Below are 15,642 nucleotides of genomic sequence, written 5' to 3' on the forward strand. Positions count from 1 at the left end.
TTTTCCTTCCAGCCGGACTCCACACCAGGTGAGGTCACTGATTAGCAACCCTTCAACCAAAGAGGAGGAATGTACCAGTGAAGTCACCTGGTGTGGAGTCCGGCTGGAAGGAAAACCTGCATACACATGGCTCTCCATGGCCCCTGGTTACCCACCCCTGCTCCATCCATTTAAATCTTACATACCACCGACAGGAAAAACTTCTGTCCCAGTTGTCCGTTCTTGTAGCAGGGAATGTTGGCAGCCTAGGCTGAGAAGCCGGCTCATCTACCGCTGATAGGTCTGTGGGGGCGAGTGGAGCAGTGGCACCTGTGTCGGTAAGTTCGGGTGCGTGGGCTGGGGGCCATGACTGCTGGTAGTGGAGGGGGAGAAGGCCCGGTTGTTCTGGATTCGGTGGCAGAAGCATGCTTGACGACTTGAGGCGTGTCCTCCTCTTCTAAAGTACGTTGTGGTTGTAGTCCGCGGTGGTGTAGCGGTCTAAGCATCGGCTTTGTGTCGATGCAGTTGCCCACTGGGGACCGGGGGTTCGCGCCCCGGTCTCGTCAGATCTGCCTATGGCTGGACTTGATGAAGCAGTGATCATTGGCAACGCTGTCTTCGGGAGGGGGGCGGAGTCGGCTTGTGTTCATCACATGAATGCGTCTGTGTGTGTGGGTCGGAAAAAGCAGTGGTTCGGCCCGGAGTCGCCTTGTCACGGAAGTGGCGAGGCGACTCCTTCGAGACTGCCGGCCGGAGAGATGCAGCTGGCGAACGCATGCAGTACGAGGGTGGGTGTTTGAATTAAAATTGGGATCGATTGGCCACTAAGTTGGGAGAAACAGGGAAAAATCAGAAATAAATTTAAAAAAAAAAAGTATGTTGTGGTCTTTTGAAAAAATGGAATAGAGAGCTTTGTTTGGCCATCTTAACGTAGGCTATTCTATTTAAGCTAGTTAGCTAGCTAGCAAACGATACTCACGCACACACACAGAACTTCAGCAGCATTTCGGGATCTCGCAGCTACGCAGACACAAGCACGTGCCTTGCAACGTGATAAGATGATTGGGTGGGAGTGGGGTCATAAAATACCTAATTAAATATTGATATAGGTATGAAATATATGGAGGCTGGTGAATAATATTAATATAAAGTTGTTTTTGTTTTTTTAAAGAAACTGATTGAAACTGACCAAAATGATTAGGGGGGGCGGTGGTTCCAAGTGGGTGGCGGCCGCCCACCCACGCCCACCCGTGGCTACGTGGCTGGCACCAGTGTCTGTGTTCAGGTGTGTGCATTCAGGTGTGTGTGTTTGTGTGTGTCTATGTGTGCATCCAGGTGTGTGTGTCTATCTATTTGTGCGTCCAGGTGTGTGTGTGCATGCGTGTGTGTGTGGGTGCACCGGTGTCTGTGTCTGTGTGCATCCAGGTGTGTGTGGGTATGTGTGTGTGTATGTCTATGTGTGCATCCAGGTGTGTGTGTGTGTGTGTGTGTGTATATGTCTATCCATGTGTGCATCCAGGTGGGTGTGTGTGTGTATGTCTATCTATGTGTGCATCCAGGTGTGTGTGTGTGTGTGTGTGTGTGTGTGTGTGTGTGTGTGTGCACCAGCATCTGTGTCTAGGTGTGTGTGTGTGTGTGTTGTGTAACCAGACCCTACAGTGATTGACATTATCGGAGGATAAGGCCAGCTGCACTTAGAGGTGTGAAATGTGCCTTCCCTCCTTACGGGTACACAACTAATGACTAGCTTGCTTTCATCTTTACACCCGTAGATGCACCTACGCACACTCATTGCATGCCCATACAAACACGCGCGCACACACACACACACACACGCCTGGTTTGCTTTCATCTCTTGGCTCTTTCTGAGCCTGTCAGTCGGAATCTCCCCCGCCCGCTATCATTTACCGTTTATCAAACCCTCTGCTGATCACATCAGCCCTCCCTCCGCGGCCAGCTGAGAGACTTAACCCTACGTGGCCCGGCGCTTACTGGCCAAGAGCTGTGCGGTCCGCCCCAGTGTGTGAAGCCCTGCCAGCGGGGCTCACTTCCTCCCCAAGAGGGACGATCCCGTCCAACACAGTACGGTTTATGGCCCATATGTTTCTGAGCTGCATTTAAAACGTTTATTTTTGTGGATTTTTTTTCCCCCAATTGTATCCAGCCAATTACCCCACTCTTCCGAGCCGTCCCGGTCGCTGCTCCGCCCCCTCTGCCGACCCGGGGAGGCCTGCAGACCACCACACGCCTCCTCCCAGCCGCTTCTTTTCACCTGACAGTGAGGAGTTTCACCAGGGGTCGAGCGCGTGGGAGGATTACGCTATTCCCCCCCGGTTCCCCCTCCCCCCCGAACAGGCGCCCCGACTGACCAGAGGAGGCGCTAGTGCAGCGACCAGGACACACACCCACATCCGGCTTCCCGCCCGCAGACACGGCCAGTTGTGACTGTAGGGACGCCCGACCAAGCCGGAGGGAACACGGGGATTCGAACCAGCGATCCCCGTGTTGGCGGGCAACGGAATAGACCGCTACGCCGCCCGGACGCCCCAAAATGTTTTTTGAAATTTGAATTGAAATGGATTTACAAGACCATACCGGGTCGGTCGAGGCCCGCATTAACAACGGCCGGCGTCGGTGCCGCGCCCCCAACAGGGGATGGACGGAAAACCGTAGAATCCGCCGTGGCGACCCCTGAGAAACGGGGGAAAAGCTGAAAGAAGAAGAAGACGTTTCTGAAATGCAGCCTGCACTGTCAGTGTAAAACACCTGAAGCACTTTGTAACAGTGTGGTGTCCTGCAACACAACCAAACACAACTTAAGCACAATTTTTTTGTGACTTTTAAGGAAAATTTTGCACTATAACTTCATGAGCAGTAGTGGCACATGGGTAACGAGCCTTTTCTTCTTCTTCTTCTTCTTCTTAAAGGGAGAAGTGAAATGGGCCGAGGGAGCGATATCCTCTGTCCATTTGTTTTCCATTAGACATGCCCGTGTTGGAAGAAGGGCTCCCGCCGCAGCGCTCCGGGCCGGTCTGTAGATTTATCTCACCCCCGTGGGCTCAGGCTGACTGCACGGAGGTGCAGGTCCGCCGATTATCGCGCCGAGTCTGCCGGTTGAGCGTGTCAGATGTGGTTTTTATCGTCACGGCGAGCCAAATTAATTTCATAATTGGCAACGTGAACATGAAAACACGTCTAGGTGAGCGGGCGGCGGGCGAAACACGTGTGCGCTTGCACAAACGCACACAAAGAAATGCTCTCGGAAGCACGAAGAACAAAATGAAGGCACGGAATGTGACCTGGAGGAAAGGTGGGTGGGGGTAGAATAGTTGGACGTGCAACTATGCTAACACACGGCACTGTCAACTTGACTCCCTGTCTAGTCATTTCCATTTTCTTTTTAATTTGAGTCGAAGGTTTATGATCCTTTTCTAGGTGGAGCACGCTCCATGGCTCAAGGGCCCACAAAACCAATTTGGATCAAACTGTAATTTCCAAAATGCACCGTGATCCACCTCAAAGCGAGGCAGAGTCGGGCAGCCTCGCCTTTGTTGCCGTGAAGTTGGAGCTTTAGAAAATTACGTTTTCATCTGACGGCATCTGCAGGTTTTCCCCACCGGCTGTGTGTAAACTAGGCACACACACACACACACACACACACACACACACACACACACACACACACACATATCTGCTCCACGGCATCTGCCACCGCTGCAGTAAGTTATTAAAGTCATATTCTCTGTGTCTAAGTGAATCCAAATGTGCTTTGGCACGTCCTCAGAAAGTGTGACAAATGGTTTGCCATATTCCCAGGCATCGGGCTCACGACCAAATCAGTGCAGAGTAACTAGACGTCTGCAGCGCACGACGTGCTCGACAAATGCCACGCGCCGCCGTGAGCCGTCGATCACGTCGGCTCGTCGTTTCTGCAGCCCTCGGAGTGTGGATCTGGCGAGCCAGTCTGGCACTGCCCATCTCGCCTGGCTGCAGGGCCCATCCTACTTTCGGTGCCAGCTTGCATAAGCCTGCTTGTGTAATGCTGGCATGATGCTGCTCGAGGCAGATGGGGGCTGTGTGTGTGTGTGTGTGTGTGTGTGTGTGTGTGTGTGTGTGTGAGTCAGAAATGGACACTCTTCTGTTTCCTGGATCTGATTAGATCCCGGCTCCCAAGGGAGAAACAAACTGTGAGCTTGATTACTCTTGGCCCTCCTTACACCGACATGCAAACACATACATGCACAAACACAATTACACACACACACACACACACACACACACACACACACATATATATATATATATATATGCCTGCAGAAACACATATACACAGAATATCAAGCATGATCCACTTGACAGCAGCAGCAGGGTCCTCAGGGCTGGGGAGAGAACTCCAGTTTCAAGCTAATCCCATGGAAAACAATATATTAGCTTAATTGCACATAGCTTAATTGTGTGTGTGTGTGTGTGTTTTATGTGCGTGCATGCACACGTGTGCGTTTGTGTGTGCACGCCAGGTCGGTTTGCTTCATGGGCCTTTTTATTTGTGCGTTCACATCATTGCATTTTATGTCTTATTTGTGTGCATGCGTGCACCTGTTTTTCATAGTTGTCTTCACTCCGGGGTTGTGTGTAGGTAGTTGTGCGTCTGCTCTGCTTTCTTTGCGTTTGTCAGCGTTTGTGTGTGCGTGGGTCTGTTTGTCTGCACGTGTGTGTGTGTGTGTGCATGTTGTGTGAACGTGTGTGTTTGAAGTGCCAGTCTGCACATGTGTGTGTGTGTTGTGAATGTGTGTGTTTGAAGTGCCAGTGGGTGGGGGCGATGCAGGGTGGAGGACCAGGGGAGAAGAGAACTGCAAGTCCCCCGGTATTCATGAATACCATGTGTGGCTCTGCCGAGCAGCAGGTCTGCTGCTCGCCGTCCGGGCCAAGATGGAAACGAGGCGATCAAAACACAACCGGCTAGAAGCGGTGGATTCAATTAAGCACACGTTTGAGGTTCTGGTGCTGTGCTTGAGTATCGCCAATTTGCGAGAGTTCATATTCAAACCCCACGACGTTGCGGAGAAATATTGTACTTTTTGTTTCGCTGCAATAATTTTGCAGAACAAGTTTTGCAGAACGTACGATGAGCTCATAAAACATGACGAATTAGGAGTCAAAACACTCAACAGTATGTGAGGTGGTCGGAGCAGATGCCACGCCGAAGTACCGCCGACAGAATGAGTACTTTTACTTTGGCTACCGAAGTACATTTTACCGCCAGTACTTCGTCGCCTTTGCTTCGGCGACATTTTGAATGCAGAGCTTCTCCTGTTAATTGCAGCATTGTTATTTCTACCTCGGTAAAGGAGCGGAGTACTTTTACTACCGCTGGAGGACAGACTATTTCTTTAACCCAAAATACTTTATTTCAACATCTCTGTGTAAAATAAGCGGGTCTGGAGGGCAAATAACTCTCCATGAATGACCGAAGGTGTTGGAAGTGTGTGTGTGTGTGTGCACATTTGACCCGTGTGCTGGTGTGTTTTCAGTTAAATGTGTCATTGTGCTCGCTGCCTCGCATCCCAGCTTTTGTTTTCAGTAAAACATTTACGGTTGTATTAATGTGAGGTTTTACGAGTCTCCGGGTGAACACGAATCGCTCGTAACTGCGCTCAGGAGTTCGGCTGCGAGGGCCGCGTTCGGCCAGAACCAGAGCCCGTGGACAAAATGTGCCGTCATGGAGGAGCGAGGAGGATGTCTAACCGCAGTGTTTGTTGTTGCGTTGAGCAGCGAGGAAATGTGCAGACCGTACCGGAGCACAGAGGCGGTTCGTTAGCCGGGTTGGAGCGCAAGGCCGTCTTCGTTATTTTCGATCCACCCTGGAAGAGAAAAAAAACACAAAATAGTGATGACGAGCCGTGTGGCCTGGGAGCTTCAGGACACGTGGGAGGAGAAGCGGTGTGAGGCCTGGGTGTTCTGTGTGCAGGAATAAAGGAGACGGAGTCGTTTATCCAACCTTGACGGAGGCTCCGAAGTGAAGTCGAGCAGATCCCGGCGACTCTCCTTCACCTCAGGATGCCCCGATCCCCATCCGGCTTGGTCGGGCGTCCTTACAGGCACAATTGGGACAGTGTCTGCCGGTGGGAAGCCGGATGTGGGTGTGTGTCCTGGTGGCTGCACTAGCGCCTCCTCTGGTCGGTCGGGGCGCCTGTTGGGAGGGGAGGGGGAGCGGATAGCGTGATCCTCCCACACACTACTTCCCCCCCCCCCGGTGAAACTCCTCACTGTCAGGTGAAAAGAAGCGGCTGGTGATTCCACATGTATGGGAGGAGGCGTGTGGTCGTCTGCGGCCCTCCCCGGATCGGCAGAGGGGGGCGGAGCAGCGACCGGGGCGGCTCGGACGAGTGGGGTGATTGGCCGGATACAATTGGGGAGAAAGCAAATCCAAAAAAGAAAAGTGAATTATGGAATTGACATAGTTCAATTAAGGTGTTTGTAATAATCTCAATTATCTGAGTTTACAGGATTCCTTGATGAGTTGAATTACGCATCGGAAGTCATGTCGTGTGACACTTTTCACAAAATGCCTCCATTTCTGTTTTGTTTTTTGTTGCCAAAAACTGTAGGATATTAAACTGCTACATTTCACCGAGTGTAAATTTTGGTCATCGTTTCGGTCTCTCTTCCCAAATGTCTTTACCGCAGCTCGCCACATCGGTGGATACAAATAACAGTAAATCAAATGATTGATGACAAACCCAGCTCACCTAATTGCCCTACGCTCGCTTCGATTCTTTTAAAATGGCTCAATTAAGGTGTTTAAATAGCAATTACAATAATCCCATTCATGCTTTAATCTGATTAAAATCACATGTTCTCATTGGCACGTAAACACGCTGTCTGGCCATGCTGCGTGCTCATTGGCTACTCGCCTAATGGCGCCCGGAGTTCATCGGTTTTCACGTGTGGCCCATCAGCAGTGGGAGAGGGACAGGAAATGAGCGCTCGAACCTGCTGTGAACACGACTGCAATCTGAAACAGCATACCCCCCCAGACCCTCTAAAAAAAGCTTTTAACCCAGACTTCCCCCCACCGTGCACCCCCCCCAGCTTCTCTTGCCTCCGCACCGGCACCCCAAAAAACAAACACTCTCTTACCCCCTATTAGCCCCCAAACTCCCCGTCACACTGCCTGGCTCTCTTATTTGTTATTACATTATATCATCCCATTATGTTCTCCCCTGCTGCTACCCATAATTCCCCTCAGCTTTGACCCCCTCGGCACACAGCAAACCCCCCGCCGAGCAGGGGTCCAGAGGTTAGACACAAACCAACAGGCCTGGAGTCACAGCGGAGGTGAGCAGACGTCAATACGTCTGATCTGCAGCGTTCTGTGCAACTCCCGGGTTCATTCAGACGTTCATTCATGTTTACTTTGCTTGCCTCGGTTTATACTTCCAAACAGTAATCCAACATACAAATATTTAGCTAACAATCATAATCGCACACATGCTACGACTGAAAAGGGGCAGGAAAAAGAAAAAAATATTAGCTGCCCCCCTTTTTTGAAACGAAGGATCATAAATGTCATAATATGGTATTAATGGAAAAATAATGGAGAAAGATGACAAGTCTCTCCTCCGCTGTCGCTCTCTTTCTGTATCTGTCTTTTTCTATTTTTCACTAGATGTGACTCGGTTCATGAACCGGATTCTAACTCCTTCACAAACTGACATTTTGTCTGTTTAGCTGCAGCATCTGTGTAGACTCGGGGGGGGGGGGGGGTTTGACCCTCCCAGAAATATTTGTGAGTAAGTGTATCTAAAAATATATGCTGTTGTAATAAGTTTTGTATTCTTTTTAAGCAACATTAAAATCCTTATTAGTAAGAAAAATGGCAAAATATATTTTTTTCTGCACCCCCACCACTATTCCCTCTTAGTCTCTCCCTCATATTCTGTCACTTGGTATTGTCCACGTGGTTTCAGTTGAGGTAGGATTTCACAGAAACACCATCACCAGCATGGGTGTTGTAGGAAGCGCTGAAAATGTGGGTGGGACAATCTAACGGGGGTCTGGGGGTCCTCCCCTAGAAATTTTTCTCCCCAATTGTAGCCATCCGATTACCCCGCTCTTCCGAGCCGTCTCGGTCACTGCCCCACCTCTGCCAATCCGGGGAGGGCTGCAGACTACCACATGCCTCCTCCAATACACGTGGAGTCGCCAGACGCTTCTTTTCACCTGACAGTGAGGAGTTTCACCAGGGGGGCGTAGCGCATGGGAGGATCACACTATTCCCTCCAGTTCCCCCTCCCGCCCTGAACAGGCACCCCGACTGATCACAGGAGGCGCTAGTGCAGCAACCAGGACACATACCTGCGTCCCACCCGCAGACGCGTCCAATAGTGTCTGTAGGGATCCCCGACCAAGCTGGAGGTAACACGGGGATTGCAACTGGCGATCTGCGTGTTGGTAGGCAACGGAATAGATTGCCACGCCACCCGGACGGCAGAACCTAATTTGGTCACACCTCGTTCATATTCTGCGCAAGCAAACCTATGCACGTGAGCTGAGCTCTCTCTTCAGAGCTAATTACATTGAGTGACACAAATCAACGCCGCGTTGATGGCAACTGCAAACAATTTTGTGACCCAGTTTATACATGGGCCAGCCAAGCTTTCACTTGTCAAAACAGGGCGTCCCCGCCCGTAACAAGGGACTCGGCTGTTAGTTAGCTGAAGTTAACTGATTACTACCAGTGGTGACTTACATCCCGTCCCTATGTCCAAGTTGTCTTGGGGAGCAAGCACGTCAAACCAAGAGACCATCAGCCAGACAACAGACCAGTCTACTCTACAGTAACAATCAAACGAAAACTAGACTCCCGCCTCATCTTTTCACCATTTTGCTAACGTTAACCTTAACATTAGCAAACGTTGACCTTAACGTTAGCTAGTGTTAGCACTTCCTAACAGCTAACCGAAGAGAGGCTGCTTTCCGTCAGTGTACTTTGTGATTTTCTCGATCACCTTTAACCTTCTCGAACAAATCGGTCTTTTGATAAAGGTTTCAAGTGTTTCTGATGCGCCAGCTTGGTTCTCTGGGTTGTTGGTTAGCTAAAAACATGATTCAGACAAACTTACTTTAGCTCTGTTCAACTGCTTCAAAAGCATCTGTTTTACAATGTCAATGTTAAGCGTCCAGTCAGGATATGATGTAGATAATGTGTACTGTCAGCTACTCCGTTCAAAATGTGCAGTCAGCACTGGACCTGCTTCATATTACAAACGTAAAACAACGATCCTGTATCATTCTGTTCACAACAAAGTTACACAACCACTGGTAAGGATGGTTTCAGGCTCTCAAAACCTAAAACTCTTTCATAGTAGAACACAGAATTTTGTTTTAAGAGTTGGGCTTTCCATCCATGATTATGTGTGCTTGTTTATAAGTGACTTATTTGGTTTCATGTCTGTTTTCTTCTCAGCGCCCTGGAGGCCTTGGATCTGTCTCACAACCGTCTGACTTCCGTTCCCATGCATCTGCCCCGCCCTCTTCGTCAGCTGACGCTGCAACACAACGCCATCAGTCACATTCCCACCTATGTGTTCCGTAACCTGCGACCCGGCCTCGAATCCCTCCGCCTCTCCCACAACGTCCTGGGCGATGAGAGTATTGAGCGACTTTCTCTCGTCGGAACGTACCGATCCCTTTCTGAGCTCCTGTTGGACCACAACCGGATCAGGGTGATCCCTCAGACCATTCGACAGTTTAAGAGCCTGCAGGTGCTGAGACTGGACCACAACCAGATCAGGTGGGGGCGCCATACCCAAAAAGCCATAATGCAAATGTTGCCAGTAAAATACAGTGAAGAAAAGGGACAACTAGCTTTTTAGACACAGGTAGCGTAATTCCATTAGCTATACCAGCACAGGTCTCTATAGTCATGACACCCATTCCTAGCATAATGCGATGTGAGCAAGTACTCATTGAGTCGTTCTCAGTCATTTCGATCAACCCGGCCTAACCAATGAACAGTCAGCGACATCTCACTTTATTGACGACTCGCTTTGACTATTTTTGCAGTGTTTTGCCGACTTGCTTAACCTCCAAGCTGTTTTCATTGGTCAAAATCCGCCTTCGGTTCTGTGAGTTTCCTGGCTTTCCACCCCAGTCTCTCTAGCATGGACAGAGAAAGACTGGTCTGGTTGGTTTATGTCACTAAGTAAGTGTGTACTGGTGTCATAACTTACCATACAACAATAATTTGTAATTCAGTAATTTAATATTTTCTGTGATCAGGTGTAGGCACTTACTTATTTTCATCAGGAAACGAATGGGAAATGGTGGAAAGAGTGAAAAATGAAGTGAATGGCCACTCTGCAAGATGATTGGTTCCCATTTTGTGAATTTGCGACGCTGTCGGTGACATTTTGCAGGTATTCATTCACCTGCTTGTGGTATGTTAGGAACCAGTGTTCATGCTGAACATCTATAGGCAGACATGGCTCAGGGCTTAAACCAGTCTCTCCAACAACCAGATTCCCTGATGCCCAAAAGGAAATGGGTGCGACCTGCCACAATCTAGCGCAAGTGACCTCTATTCCAGTGACTCAACAACAACAAGCCATTGTCCAGAACAGTCAGGTCCACTCACAGTGTACCAGATGTTTTATATTACGGTAATCATCCATGATAAATGCGCATTCCTCAGCCTAAATACTTGGTGCAACTCCATCAGCATACTGCAGAGAAGTGTTAAGAGGCTTAGATGCTTGCTTGGTTCAGTCTTTCTAGCTTAGTGTATACCGATCAGAGGTTTCTGTATGGATGAAAGAACTCCTGTCTCCTTTCTGCTCGGAAAACAAGAGTCCAATTAGTGCTCCACAAGTCTAATTGTGAATTAATCACCTGGTCACAGGCTGCATTGGTGGGATGCCCGGAAATGCTCATATGCAGCATTACCAAAGTCATTATTTTCCCACCTAAGGTTGCATAACTTTAAAACTGAAATCCGGGATTTCCCCAACCTCTCTCTCCTGGCAGTGAGAACTACAAACAAGGTGTAGCAGCTATTGTGGCTGGTGTGCCGTCAGCTCAGCAGAAAACAGCTCCCACCCTTGTACAAATGGATCCTGGAACCAAAGCTAACAGACAGTCTAATGTATTACAAACCAGATCACACTATATGGGAACACTGTTGTACAGTCATACTGGTTGTCACAACCACACTCGCATCAAGTTTCAGTCTTAATATTCAGGAAATGTTAACTTATGGAAAGTCAAAGCTTAGTACTTAACTAAATGTGGGTGGGATGGTGGCGCAGTGGTTAGCGCGGTCGCCTCACAGCAAGAAGGTCCTGGGTTCGAGCCCCGGGGTAGTCCTACCTTGGGGGTCGTCCCGGGTCGTCCTGTGTGAAGTTTGCATGTTCTCCCCGTGTCTGCATGGGTTTCCTCTGGGGGCTCCGGTTTCCTCCCACAGTCCAAAGACATGTAGGTCAGGGGAATTGGCCATACTAAGTTGTCCCTAGGTATGAATTTGTGTGGGTGTGGGTGTGGGTGTATGTAAGCCCTGTGTGATAGTCTGGCGGCCTGTCCAGGGTGTCTCCCCGCCTGCTGCCCAATCACTGCTGGGATAGGCTCCAGCATCCCCGCGACCCTGAGAGCAGGATAAGCGGTTCAGAAAATGGATGGATGGACTTAACTTAATGTTCATATTTTGTTACAATTCTTTATAACTGACAGCGGCCTCACTGTTTGGTTAGCTAACTGTTAAGAATCGCTAATGCTAGATGTTAATCAAATGTTAACTATTTATGCATTAGACAATCACAACAACTCACAGTAAGTCAGTCTGTGTCGCCCTCCCTATTATTTAGTACACACTTTCGTGCTAGCTGACTAACATGCTACTTTTTTGGGAGCAATTTTTGACCTACTTCTTGGGACTTTGAGTACTCTAAATTTGCAATGCCACAGTGTGGTACTTCATAGTCAGTTGTATTTACATTCATCATGACTTGCTGATTGCTATATTGACGCCTTTTGTCATGAAATGTTGCCCTAAGTATTTATATGGCGGGCTTCTCGGTAGCAGTGTTATGTGTGTAAACAAAGCCGCTACGATAACCGGCTAACAACATAATGAGACACAGGCCTCAGGTCCCGGTGATTCTGCATAGTAGTATAAATGTTCGGAAGACGAATGCAGTTTATCGGGGAATGCATAGGGGCACTTTGACTACAGTTTCCTCTTCACTTGTTGATTTGATAACATTAAAGAAATTCATCTGGGCGTCCGGGTGGCGTGGCGGTCTATTCTGTTGCCTACCAACACGAAGATCGCTGGATCGAATCCCTGTGTTACCGCCGGCTTGGTCGGGCGTCCCTACAGACACAATTGGCTGTGTCTGCGGGTGAGAAGCTGGACGTCAAGTCAAGCCAATTTTATTTTTATAGCCCAGTATCACAAATTACAAATTACAGCAACACAACATCCTGTCCTTAGACCCTCACATCAGATAAGGAACAACTCCCTAAAAAAAAAAAAAACCTTTAACAGGGAGGAAAAAAACTAGGAAGAAACCTCAGGGAGAGCAGCAGAGGAGGGATCTCTCTCCCAAGACGGACAGACGTGCAATGGATGTTGTGTTTACACAACTTACAATATACAACATTGAAAGAGGATAACAGAATTATAACAGAATTATACAATTTATGAAGAATATGATGCGCAAGTATGTGGGTATGTGTCTTGGTCGCTGCACTAGCGCCTCCTCTGGTCGGTCGAGGCGCCTGTTTGGGGGGGAGGGGGAACTGGGGGGAATAGCGTGATCCTCCCACGCGCTACATCCCCCTGGTGAAACTCCTCACTGTCAGGTGAGAAGAAGCGGCTGGTGACTCCACATGTATCAGAGGAGGCATGTGGTAGTCTGCAGCCCTCCCGGGATCGGCAGAGGGGGTGGAGCAGCGACCAGAACGGCTCGGAAGAGGGGGGTAATTGGCTGGATACAATTGGGGAGGAAGGGGGGGGGGACTTTACTCACTGATTTGATAACGTTAGAAGAAATTAATCTAACAGAAATTGCAATTGCATGTAAGCATAAGGAGATCCTCACGTTTAAATAAACAATGAGTGATTATCATTAAAGATGGCTCTAAATTAGTCATGGAATCAGTTTCTCTACTGTTAGCTTTTTAATATCTTCAGATATGTGATCTGGGGCCAAACACTGCCTCTGGATGAAACTACAAAACGTCCCCATCATTTTTCTCTTGTATAGCCAACTGGAGGTACATGACATCTGCTCTGTTAAAAGGTTTCTGGGGGATGACCCCTAGACCCCCGTTAAGATTGTCCCACCCACAATTTTAATGCTTCCTACGCCCACACACAGCTATTTACTGATGTCCTCCTCCGCACTGACCGAAAGAAGCGCTCTCATATCTGGGTCGGTCCATTTTCCCAGATATTCCTAAATATGCTCCTGGTTACATATAAATTTCTCACTTCAGACAAACGGCTGTTGTGATTGGTTCACTCGCTCTCGTAAAAGCGCCTTACGTAAGCTTGATCTAATCTTGTGGCTTTATTCAAACCGTCGTCGTTCCAACATATTTATGTGCATTTCACTTGATCTTGAGCCGGCGTTTTGTTGATCCAACTTTTACGGAATATCGAATAATGAATTGCATCGTGATTTATGGATTAGGCTTGCATGCGCGAATGGCGTTTTAATACCATGCAACATGACTCCATGGTGCAGATGGATAAAATGACTCTTTAGTAATGGAGGGAAATCCCGGATTTCGGCTTGAAAGAAACGATACTGAATAAATACTGGCCAGGTTATGCACCAGTTTAGCTGGCGTGTGACGGTACGATGCTTGGCCGACGCATGGAAAGGGAAACGGCTCCAATACACCGGGTTGTACAGTTCTGTAAATGGAGACATAGGGCGTCCGGGTAGTGTAGCGGTCTATTCCGTTGCCTACCGACACAGGGATCGGTGGTTCGAATCCCCGTGTTACCTCCGGCTTGGTCGGGTGTCCTACAGGCACAATTGGCCATGTCTGTGGGTGAGAAACCAAAATGTGGGTATGTGTCCTGGTCGCCGCACTAACGCCTCCTCTGGTCGGTCGAGGCGCCTGTTTGGGGGAACTGGGGGGGGAATAGCGTGATCCTCCCACACGCTACATCCCCCTGGTGGAACTCCTCACTGTCAGGTGAAAAGAAGTAGCTGGTGACTCCACATGTATCGAAGGAGGCATGTAGTAGTCTGTGGCCCTTACCGGATCGGCAGAGGAGGTGGAGGTGGAGCAGCGACCAGTATTGCTCGGGAAACAGGGTAATTGGCCGAGTACAATGGGGGGGAAAAGGGTGGGGGGGCGGGGGTAAATAAATAAATAAACAATGGAGACGGTGGCGCAGTGGTTAGCACGGTCACCTCACAGCGAGAAGGTCCTGAGTTCAAGCCCCGGGGTAGTCCAACCTTGGTGGGTCATCCTGAGTCGTCCTCTGTGTGGGGTTTGCATGTTTTCCTCGTGTCTGCATGGGTTTTCCTCCGGGGGTCCGGTTTCCTCCCACAGTTCAAAGACATGTAGGTCAGGTGAATTAGCTGTAGTAAATTGTCCCTAGGTATGAATGGGTATTTGTGTGTGTGCTGGCCCTGTGCTGGCCTGGCCGCCTGTCCAGGGTGTCTCCCCGCCTGCTGCCCAGTGACTGCTGGGATAGGCTCCAGCATCCCTGCCACCCTGAGAGCAGGGCAACCGGTTTAGCTAACGGATGGATGGAAAATGGCGACATATCAAAGTGACGGCGTGTGTTTGTCATCGTTGCAGGTCGGTGGGGAAATGGGCTGTGTGTCACCCTCGTAACCCCGGCTCCAAACTGGCCTCGGTTCACCTGGACAATAACCTGCTAGCGTTGGACAAGATCCCTCCGAAGACCTTCGCCTGTCTCAACGACCCCAAAGGGCTGGTCCTCCAACCACAGCAGGGCCAGATGCAGCACCAATAAGACACCTCACACAGACGGACACACAACGCAAACACACACACACCAAACAAGTGTGTGACATCCTGTCTCCGTTATCAAACACGCTCCATGTAGAGGGGTCTTCTCCATGTTATATCACGAGTCTCTCCTTTCTTATGGGATTTCCACTTTCTCAAGGCCGGGCGGAGTTTGCAGGTAAACATAGTCGCCGTCTAACCTGTGTATTTATTCCAAACGACCATCTCGGCAAAGTTCAGTTCACGTTCCCGCTTTTGTTTCGGTGCATGAAAGTGGTTTTCATGGTTGCTGTTTTTCAAATGTTTAACGTGTAAACGGAGCTGTTGTCCGTGTGGTGGTCAAGTACTAATAAATGGACAAAAGAAGTGCTGAACTTCTCAGAATACTATTTTCTTTTTCGGTCCTTTCCCAGTCATCGCTCAGGTATGAGGTATTAGGAGACTTAGGTGGGTTTCTGTGGATTATCCCCGCTTTTAAATCAGGGGGGTATTTGCAGGACTGAGGTAGCAACATTACAGGGCCAGGATAAATCTAATTAAAATGTGGGATTTTGTGTTTGTTTGTGTGTGGGGGGGGGGTTCTTTTTTTTTAACCATCAAGAGAAAGTGAAAATGTCTGGCAACACCGCAGGGGCCTGGAGGGGCCACTGGGAAAGTAAACATCAG

The 15,642-nt window shown here is 49.1% G+C and overlaps 1 protein-coding gene across 1 annotated transcript in view; it reads left to right on the plus strand.

Annotated features, from left to right (window-relative positions):
• si:dkey-32e6.6 (extracellular matrix protein 2) overlaps positions 1–15,337 on the plus strand; it is a 50,526-nt gene extending 35,189 nt beyond the window's left edge. Inside the window, exons 9-10 of the mRNA XM_056301725.1 lie at positions 9,449–9,775; positions 14,803–15,337. Coding sequence (XP_056157700.1) covers positions 9,449–9,775; positions 14,803–14,980 — 505 coding nt within the window. The 3' untranslated portion in view covers positions 14,981–15,337. The remainder of the gene's footprint in view (positions 1–9,448; positions 9,776–14,802) is intronic.
• The last annotated feature ends 305 nt before the right edge of the window (positions 15,338–15,642 follow it).

The sequence above is a fragment of the Lampris incognitus genome, unplaced genomic scaffold (assembly GCF_029633865.1).
Source record: "Lampris incognitus isolate fLamInc1 unplaced genomic scaffold, fLamInc1.hap2 H_5, whole genome shotgun sequence".
Classification (NCBI taxonomy): Eukaryota; Metazoa; Chordata; class Actinopteri; order Lampriformes; family Lampridae; genus Lampris; species Lampris incognitus.